Genomic DNA, 10,173 nt, shown 5'->3' with positions numbered 1-10,173 from the left:
CCAATATCACTTTTTACCATATTCTACTGGCAATTACAAAGCAAGGGGAAATGTATATACAGGAATGACTGGAGTTGTTCAGAAGCCATCTTTTGAAAATTTATCACATTACCAAACCATATTTAAATTGCTTTTTTATTTTGCTTAAGTATTATTTGAATTCACCAAATATCTTAACAAATTTGTTATTTTTATATATTTGTTGCTTGTCATAGTTTGGATGTGAGGTGTCCCTCGAACACTCATGTGTGAGATAATGAAAGAAGGTTTAGAGAAGAAATGATTGGGTTATGAGCCTTAACCAGTGAATTAATCCCCTAACTGAATTCACTGAGTGGTTTCTGAAGGCAGGCAGAGTGTAGTTGGAAGAGGTGGGTCATTGCCGGTATGCCTTTGGGGTAAATATTTTGTATCTGGTGAGTGGAGTCTCTCTCTACTTTCTGATCATCATTTGAGATGCTTCCCTCCACCACTGTCTTCTTCCATGCCGTCCTGCTTCATCTCCAGCCAGGAGGAATGGAGCTGTCTGAATTGAGACCTTAGAAAACCTGAGCCCCCAAATAAACTTTTCCTCCTATATAGTTGATCTGGTCAGGTCTTCAGTCACAGCAGTGAAAAACCTGATAAAACAGTTACCATTAGGAGGGAAATCACAATTTCCATCCAATAGGATATACTGTTGCATACTATACTCAAACATGACTAATGGGTTCAATGTTTATTGAATACTTGATGTTTTACATGCTTTATGTCAGGAGTTGATACACTATATCCTGTGGGCCAAATGTAGCCCACTATTTTTGGAATTAAAATTTTGTTGGAACACAACTAAGCTCATATGTATCCTGTATGACTTTTTTGTGCAACAATGTAGTGTTACATATATGACAAGGACTATATAATCTTCAAAACCTATAATATTTCCTATTTGACCCTACATAGAAAAGTATGCTGGCCCAACGTTTCCATATTTTTCCCTACCGTTTTTTGACAGGTGGTCAAGGGTGTTTGAAATGGGCTAGAATGGTTACTTTCCCCCCCCCCCACTTAATAACAGTAAGAAATCATTCCCCCCAAATTCACTATCCAATCAGATTTTTAAGAACAAATTTAGATGACCAACGATGTCACATTTATTTGGCTTGGACAATCAGCTAAAGCAGTCAATTTGACCCTCTATGGAACTTATTTATTAGGAAGTCTAACTTTAGATTTTTGTGACTATTTCCTCACTGAAGTCTTTTAAAGTTAGTTACATCTAAAATCAATGCCATTTAATTAAGCATTTTTCACAAGTGGAGTTTGTTTACAGTTTTTTTCTTTTCAAGTTAGCAAGGTTAGCTAGAATCCTAGGTTAGCACTGAAAAGCCAAGTAGAATTGTTCACCTTCTGTATCCCAAGTCCATTGGACCCTTCCCTTCTTTTACTGAGAAAATTGGCCCAGAGAAATTAGTTGGTTTGCCAGAGGTCACAGTACATTATCGCTAAGAGTAGATGTTTAAACCACAATCCCCAGAAACTTTTCAGCATTTGCAGACATATAAAAATTACACATTATTAAATTTTAACTCTCATGAACTTTTTGCTGGACAATCACAATGCTGGAGGAAAAGAAGGCATTGTTGGTACCATCAAAAGGAACTATTTAGTAAAATCAATAATTAGAATGGTTAAACGGTTCAATTGATAGTTTGCTCTATTTATGAATATGTAGGCCTAAATCTCATAACTGGAACATGAAATAGAGGCACTGAGTGAAATTTTTATTCTCAATAAAACCTTGTTCAGTTTGTTCAGGAGTTTATAAATCATACCAACTGGCTATTGCACTGATACAAAAAAAAAAAAAAGAGAGAGAGAGAGAGAGAGAGAGAGAGAGAGAGAGAGAGAGCTGGAAGGCATTTTGAAGAGCACAATGCAGCTCCTTCATTTAACAGAGGAAAAACCTTAGGCCCAGGTAAGGTTTTTGGCCAAACAATACCATATATTTTAGAAGAGGTTTCTTTCAAAAGCAGTTGCCTTAGCTTTTTGAAATCAGCTTTTAAGCAAAAGCTGGGCACCTTCATCCTAGTGTCTGAAAGTTCGAAATTGGCTTTATTTCCTTTCCCAGATGAGCTGTCAAGATTTTCGGTGATTAAACACACAAGTCCTGTCCTTTCCAGAAAACAAAAGCTTTTGCTATAAAAAGCTCCCCAGAGAAACAGAGGCAGAACAAAGCACATCCCCGGCCCCGCCCCCTCATTCCCGCCAATAGCAGCGGGCAAGGCGCTCGCGAACTCGGGCCAATCGGCTGCGGGCCCGACGGAAGGGGCGGTGCAGCCGTTGCCAGAGAAGCCGCTGGCCGGTTACTAGCGTCTCTTTGGTGCCTTAGTACCCGGCGGCACTCTTCCGCTGCAAGCAGTTTTAGGTAATCGCCCCCTCCTTAGCCTTCCACCTACTCCACTATTCCCTGCCTCCTGCTCCCTCCTCGCTGATCCGGAGCTGGGGAGCACAGGTACGTAGGCCGAGCTTTACATTTGCATCAGCCCCCGTTGACCCTCTCACCGCGGCGGCGAGATGACGTCACCGCGACGTGCTAACGCAGCAGCAGCGGCTGAGGCGCGCCCCTGGGCTCTGGGTGGGAAGCTTGACTGGTCTCTTGGCCGTCTGAGGGGCCCAGTGGGGTCCTGTAAGAGAAAAATCTCGCCCTCATCCTGGTTGGATTTTAGTCTGCTTTTGCATTTACCCTCCACTTTCCTCAGGGAAAGGGCGGCGAGACTTGACTCCTAGAAAGGGTAGCAGATCTTAGTGCGAGGCGGGCTGGTGCAGAATGGGTCCCCGGGAATGGCCCTGTTTGTTTCAGAAATCATTTGGCTGTATTTTAAGTGCCCTTCAAATTTTATGCGAGATCGTGGAAAGCTCTGAAGCTCCAAAAGTGAGACATATTTCTGGTAGCCTCAGGAAATAATTCCTTCTTCAGGATCCTCTAGGTCCCATCCCTTGGTGGATTTTTCGCTTATGGAAAGTGCTAGAGGCTGACTTGCATTCAGTTCCAGCTCTACCATTTAACCACCTAGTGATCTTGGGTGGGTCACTGGACCTTCTTGGCTTCAGTTTTCCTTATCTTTAAGTGGGGCCAATCATGATCATTTTGGGGGTGGCTATAATTAAAGTACGTGGTTTTCCATGGGTAGCTCTGAATTTAGGTGGCTGGTGAGTGATGCCTGTTATTTACTGAAAATAACAGTTATCAGACTGTGACTGAATGTTGGGGAAAGGCCATTTCAAAGCAGTTTATCTCTCATCTGATGCATAATGTTACAGGTATCTTAAATGTATTTAATTTGTGTTACCTTTTTTTTAAAGTTGTAAATGGACACAATACTTTTATTTATTTATTTTTATGTGGTGCTGAGGATAGAAGCCAGTGCCTCATATGTGCGAGGCAAGTGCTCTGCTGCTGAACCACAATCCCAGCCCATAGTCTGTTACCTTTTAAGAAAGAAAAAAAAAAAAAATCTGAGCTCTTGAGCTTGGCTAGCAGTCACCCCATTTAATGTATCCAGCCTCGTGTCCTCTCCCTGTCCCTCTTGCAAGTCATGGTCCCTCGTGTTTCTAGCTCTTTTTATTACTATTCTTATTAGACATTGTTTTAGCTTTTCTGCTGCTGTGACTAAAAGACCTGACCAGAACAATTTCAGAGGAGGAAAAGTTTATTTGGGGACTCAACAGTTTCAGAGGTCTCAATCCACAGACAGCAGGCTCCATTCCTTGGGGCCCCAGCAGAAGAGTGTGGTGGAGTGAAGCAGCGCCCATGATTATCAGGAAGGAGAGAGAGAGAGAGAGACAGACAGACAGACAGACAGACAGACTCCACTGGCCAAGTACAAATATGTACCACAAAGCCATGCCCCCAATGTCTTACCTCCAGCCTCAACCCTCCTGCCTTTAACTACCACTGAGTTAATCCCACCATGTTATTAATTTACTGATTGGGTTAAGGCTCTCATAACCCAATCATTTCTCCTCTAAACCTTGCATTACCTCACACATGAACTTTTGGGAGATACCTCACATGCAAACCATAACAGATATTATATCGGTACATTTTTGTGGGATATAGTATTATAATCTGATACATGTTATACAGTGTAAAATGACCAAATTTGGATAATAAGCACTTTGATTTCCTCAAACATCAACCATTTCTATATGTTACAACTTTTATATTCTTATTATGAAATATATCATAAATCATTATAAATAACAGTTATCCTACTGTGCTATAAGAAAACAACCAGTTCTTCCTGTGTTTTGGTGTCCCTTATCTAACCTTTCTGTGCCCATTCCTCCTTATCCTCCCTAGTCTCTAGCGACTACTATAACATTTCATTTTTCTGAGATTGACTTTTTAGTTTCCACAAATGAATGAGAACTTGTGGTATTTTCTTGCTCCAGTGTTGGACTTCCCTCGGAGAATGCCTTTTTCTGCTCCTGTTTGGTCAATTCACACTTGTTTTGTAGGACTCAGCTGAGGTTGCACCTCCTTTGGAAAGTCTCCCAGATTCCTGCCAATTGACATTCACTGTCCTTTGGCTTTTTGTGTTACACCATGAATCCGTTTCACAACTTCTCGCACACTAGATTTTAGTAGTCTAGTTACTGCTGCTCGCTCTTTAGATTTGTAGTGTGTACCTTCAAGTAGCTCATTCTTATCCCTTACTTCCCTGTACAGAACACTTTTCATCTTTTGGATATAAATTGAATTAAAATCTGACGGAATTAAGGCAAGTTTGTATATTTTTGCTGTGTTGATTTTTATGTTTATTCATACGTTATCATTTTGAGGCTTTTCATTCAAAACATAATTCTAGCAATTTCTTGCTAGTAGTCTTGGGGAGCAAGCTCACCATTCTAAGACTTTTCTTTTTTTTTAATCTGTAGACTTTGGATGTTAATAGCAACTTTGTGAGGCTTTTTGAGAGATTATGTTTATGAGGTCAGTCACTGTGCTGTAAATGGCAGCAATTATAATTGCTTTGAAGAAAAGAAAAATGCTTAATGATTATCTGGTATAGGATGCTGACTTTATTTGTGATTAGACAATGTACTGAACATCTTTGGTCCCATCTTCTTTTGAATAATTTAGCTTTTGTCAGATGCTTTCATTTCAAAAGTGTCCTATGATCTGGTTACCCCAACTTGTATTTGAGGACCTAAACCTATGCTGCCCACAGTGTTAGGTAATGCAATTTTGGACTAATATAACCATGAATAGCAGTTATAATTTTGATATTTGTCTTTAGAAATGTTCTTTTATATATCATTAGGATCTTTATCTTATAGGGTAATCTCTACTAAATAATAAGTTTAATAACTAAAATGTTTCCTAGCTTTCAGCTTATGTGAAGTTGTTATTGAAGCCATCTATAAATCTGCTTACTGAATTTATGGAGAAGCCTAGAAATGATGGAAGTCATTCAGAAGAATTCTTTTCCAATCTCAGAAGTCCATCAGAGAAAGAACATTTATCACGACATACTAGTGAAAGTCGTCTCAGCTGGTATTCTCATCATTATGAGAGGAACTCTAATATTCTGATTTCAGGGTTTCATCTTTTGTCCACAATGTAAATCATTTAAGCCAAATGCAATATTATTTCAAAAATATTTATCTTAAAATTTATTATTCATTGTTTAAAATAGATTTAATCTGAATATAGATGTATTCATTTAGCAGGACTTAGCTATGCTTTTTAAAATTACAATACAATTAAAAATTAAAATCTAACCTATTAGAAATTTGTAAAGTAAATCTTAACTAAAGCAAATGAAAATATAAATGTAAATAAGATGGGACTGGAAATGTAGTTCATAAGTACTGATTTATTATCATTTAATATATTGCAAATATTTATCATATTTTACTGATTTAGAATGGGAAATGCACTTGTTATTTATAGGAATCATTATTCCCCAAAACATCAGTCTTAAAATAACCATTATTCTCATTATGGATAGGATAGTTGAGTTTCTAATTTAACTTGTTTGAAAATAACATTGTTTTGTTATATATAATAATTCTCGACTTTCTGTAATTTTTATATGGGACAGATATCTTTTATAGCCATGATTTTCTTAGGCCCTTGAAACCTTAAGAAGAAAATCTCTACCTTGTGACATAGCCTGTAAGCTGCCATAAGTTTTTAACAAGTCACTATATTATGTTCTGTGAAGAAAAGAAAATGTTATCAATAAAATTTAAAAAGTCCTTTCCTATCACCTGGAATTTTATATATAAATGTTGAAAAAAACTCCCTTAAATGTGGTTACACAGATTTTTTTTATCCAAATAAATTCTGTTACATAAAAGTAAAATGTAAGTGAAATAGTTTCTCAAAGTTTCTTTTTTTTTATTTAAAAAAATTTTTTTATTTGTTTTAATTAGTTACACATGACAGTACAATGATCTTGACATATCATATATTTGAATCAGGTGATATGAAAGCACTTTTTAAATTTTATTGGCATTTCTTTATGCTGAAAGTCTTAACTTTTAGACTTTTTGACTCAAAATTTTCCTTCCTGTTAAAGAGTAATGGTGATATAGCATTTCTTAGGAGTATCTTTAAATGAAATCCTTGGTAGCCAGGAGACAGTCTTGATTTGTCTTTCTCTGTACATGCCGAAATTTCATAGAATGGTTTTGGAACTTTTGTACTTAACCAATTCTCTTAACCTCTCTTTATGACCTTTCATTTCTGGGAGTTCTAAAAGTGTTGTATCCTTTAACTCTGGGCTATTCTTCAAAGTTGTGTATACCCATTTTATAAATTTTGAGTGTGTACAGATAAAGACAGGTCAGGGCTATCTTGTGGCTGATGAAGGTTGTGAGAAGCATCCTGAATTCAGCATGGCCAAAAGAAAAAAAAAATTCTTACAAAAGCAATCAGATATTTCACTTTCAAGTGGTAATAAATGTATATTAAAGCCAAATGTGGAGGATTTTTGGAGACCTGTAGAACTTTAGTTTGTGTTTCATTTGTTTAGCTTTTTCATTCATTGATGAAGGACAGTTTTATGAAGGACAATGAATTTCATGGAAATATTTGGCAATAAGGTCTAGAAAGACAAGTCTCTTGATTTGGAGTGAGGAAGAAGTTGGAGAAGAAAAAAAGATATTTACACTTTTCATTTTGTAAACCAGAAAGGGGATTTTGAATAATTATCAAACAGCACAGTTAAATGCTGCTATTAGTGATCTTTGTGTTTTACATGTCTAAATATTCTAAAAATTATCTTTCTGTGTATACATCGTGTAGAAAAAGTATAGAAATATTTAGAAAAGCACACATTTTTAAATGACAATTTAATATTGCATATTGTAGAAAAATTTATAGGACTGTAATATTTAGTCCATGCTATGTTTATATAAAAAGCATAACCAGTTTATGTGATAGATTTAACTTAAATTTTATTTATGCATTTGTAATTAGCCTGGACCAGGACATCCAAAATGATGAAAAGATTGATTTGGGGGCAACACTTAAAGAAGCTGAGTTGGCAACCTGTTCTATAGAATTACTTTTACCATTATTTAAAAATGCCATTGAAGAGATGAGTTTTGAAAATGTGAGTATTTGATTTATGAACATTTAACAAAATGAAAAACTAGTGCAGTATTCAATGCATTAACTGATTTCTCATATCTTGAATAGGTATGGTCATTTGTGGGTATTTGATACCCAAAATGGGATTTATCAGTGTTCTTTAGGCTGGTGTCATTAAGTACTTTTCTTTAAAAAAGAAAATCTCTCTCTCTACTACCCCTCCTCCCTCCCTCCCTCCCTCCCTCCCTCTCTCTCTCTCTCTCTCTCTCTCTCTCTCTCTCTCTCTCTCTCTCTCTCTGGAATGCACTAGATAAGAGGCCAGGCTGTGAGCTGTATATCTTGGTATTCGACTTACCTTGCCTTGAACTAGAGATTCAGCTTTTTCTCAAAAGTTAGTTTATAGAGCTGAGATGTAGCTCAGCACTGGAGTGTTTGCCTAACATGGGCAAAGCCTTAGATTTAATCCTCGTTACCTTAAAAAAAAAAAAAAACTAAAAAGACTGAATTTGAAACCAAAATCTTCAGAGAGATGAAATGTATCTGTATTTCTATAGTGCTATTTGGAATAGAAAACTATTTTAAAATTTCAACATGCTGAAGTTTGAGTTAGGGAGAAAAATAGAGTGTATGCTATAAGTTTTGTTAGAATAAATACTGAAATACTTCTAGAGTTTAAGCCTTTACTTTTTATTTTAATGTAATGTACTTTGTAACAGATCCTACCTACTGTTAACAAACTTGGCAAATTTTACTATTATTATGTGCATTAGAATGATCTTGTTACTAGGAAAAATGTTCTTTGATAATAATCTTAATATTTTAGGGTATTTTACTTAAATGCCATATCTTAAAATGTGTACCTGGTACTTATATTATGTCTGGTTCTTATATTTTATCAGGCTAATCTTTCTGTCTCCAGTTTGAAGATTTCTAAACAGAAGGAAATATTAACAAAAGAATTAGATACATTTAAACGGGTAAAACTAGCCTTAGAGCATCTTCTTAGAAAGACCAACTACAAACAAGTAAGGCATCAACACTAAACACCCACTTAGTAGTAATGATATTCCTCACATGAATGTTATTTATCTAAAAGCTAAAATATTGATATATTTGAAGTGAAAGTAATTCTTTGAATTTTTGTTTGAAATAGCAATAATTAAACTAACTCCTATTTTAATGTTTTATAAGCATGAAAATAGCATGTTCTATAAAAATATATTTTTTCTATATTCAAAATCTTATAATTTATTTGATTACAATAAAATATACATTCTTGGAGTTTAATCTCATATACATTATATTTATATATGTATTTTCTTTTAAATTATAAAAAATTTTTAAATATAGATACATAAAACAAAGTTTATGTATTAATGGGGGACAGTGTAATGTTTTGTTATATTTATACTTTGCATAACATTTAAACCTGTACATTTCCTTAAACATTTGCCATTTCTTTATGGTAAAAACTTTCAAAATCCTTTCTTTCAGCTTTTTGAATTGTACAGTTCGATATTGTTATCTATAGCCACCCTACTGTGCAGTAGCATACCAGAGCTTATTACTCCTAACTGTAACTTAGTACCCATTGATCAACTTTCCCCCATCCTTACATCCTGGCTGCTCTCTACCATGTCTTGTTAACCACCATTCTACTCTCAACTACTATGAAATCAACCCTTACCTTTCACATATGAGTGAGGTCACGTGGTATATGTCTTTCTGTGCCTGGCTTCTTTCATTTTAACATTCTGATCTCCCATGTCATCAATGCTATTATGAATGATAGGCTTTCATTCTTTTTTATGTTTGAATAGTCTTACATTGTGTATGTGTACCCACTTTCTTTATCCATTCACACTGGTTGATGGACAATGAGGTGGTTTTTATTTCCTGGCCATTATGAATAGAACAAATAATTCTTGACTTTCTTTTGTTCTTTACTGTGGTGACATTTTCTCAGAATTGTAAAATATATTGAATATTGTTACCTAATATTAGGTAACAGTTTTCATAACTAAAAAAGCTACATGTTTCATTATAGAAAATTTAGATACTCAAAGAAATACTAATAATTTCCTCAGTAAAAAGTCACTACTTTTTTTAATATATTGTTTTTAATTTGTGGATGGACACATTACCTTTATTTTGTTTAGAAGTCACTACTAAAACTATTTTATAATAAATTTTATATGTGTAGTTTTTTGTTATTTTACTATGTACATGTTATTTTTGTGTTTTAGATAACTGAGAACCTACTATTTCATTGTTTTATAACCTGATTTTTACACTTGACACTGTATCATCAGTGTTTTAGTTAGCTTTTTCACTCCTGTGATCAAAAGATCTGTTTAACAATTTTAGAGGAGGAAAAATTTATTTTAGGGCTCAAAGATTAAGATGTCTCAGACCACAGATGGCTGGCTCTGTTCTTCTGGGTCTAAGATGTGGCAGAACATCTTGGTGGAAAGGCATGGCAGAAGAATGCTGCTCAAGACATCACACCAAGAAGCAGAAAGAGACTTCCCTTCACCACACACAGAATATAAACCCCAAAAGCATACCCCCATGGCCCAGCTCCC

General features: G+C 35.4%; 1 protein-coding gene across 14 annotated transcripts in view; it reads left to right on the top strand.

The window, feature by feature from the left end:
* The first annotated feature begins 2,289 nt into the window (after positions 1–2,289).
* The window catches only part of Odf2l (outer dense fiber of sperm tails 2 like), a 38,502-nt gene continuing 30,618 nt past the window's right edge, over positions 2,290–10,173 (top strand). For 5 of the 14 annotated variants that reach the window (XM_021720837.2, XM_013365688.3, XM_078026643.1 and 2 more), the window contains exons 1-4: positions 2,291–2,494; positions 5,373–5,608; positions 7,475–7,610; positions 8,488–8,613. In XM_021720837.2, coding sequence (XP_021576512.2) covers positions 5,430–5,608; positions 7,475–7,610; positions 8,488–8,613 — 441 coding nt within the window. In that variant the 5' untranslated portion in view covers positions 2,291–2,494; positions 5,373–5,429. Of the gene's footprint in view, positions 2,495–5,372; positions 5,609–6,086; positions 6,167–7,474; positions 7,611–8,487; positions 8,614–10,173 lie in introns of those variants that run through there. The other 9 variants (XM_021720838.2, XM_021720834.2, XM_078026645.1 and 6 more) reach the window with 5 other exon arrangements.

The sequence above is a fragment of the Ictidomys tridecemlineatus genome, chromosome 11 (assembly GCF_052094955.1).
Source record: "Ictidomys tridecemlineatus isolate mIctTri1 chromosome 11, mIctTri1.hap1, whole genome shotgun sequence".
Lineage (NCBI taxonomy): Eukaryota > Metazoa > Chordata > Mammalia > Rodentia > Sciuridae > Ictidomys > Ictidomys tridecemlineatus.
Note: the sequence above shows the minus strand (reverse complement) of the source record. Positions and strands in the feature narration are given on the sequence as shown.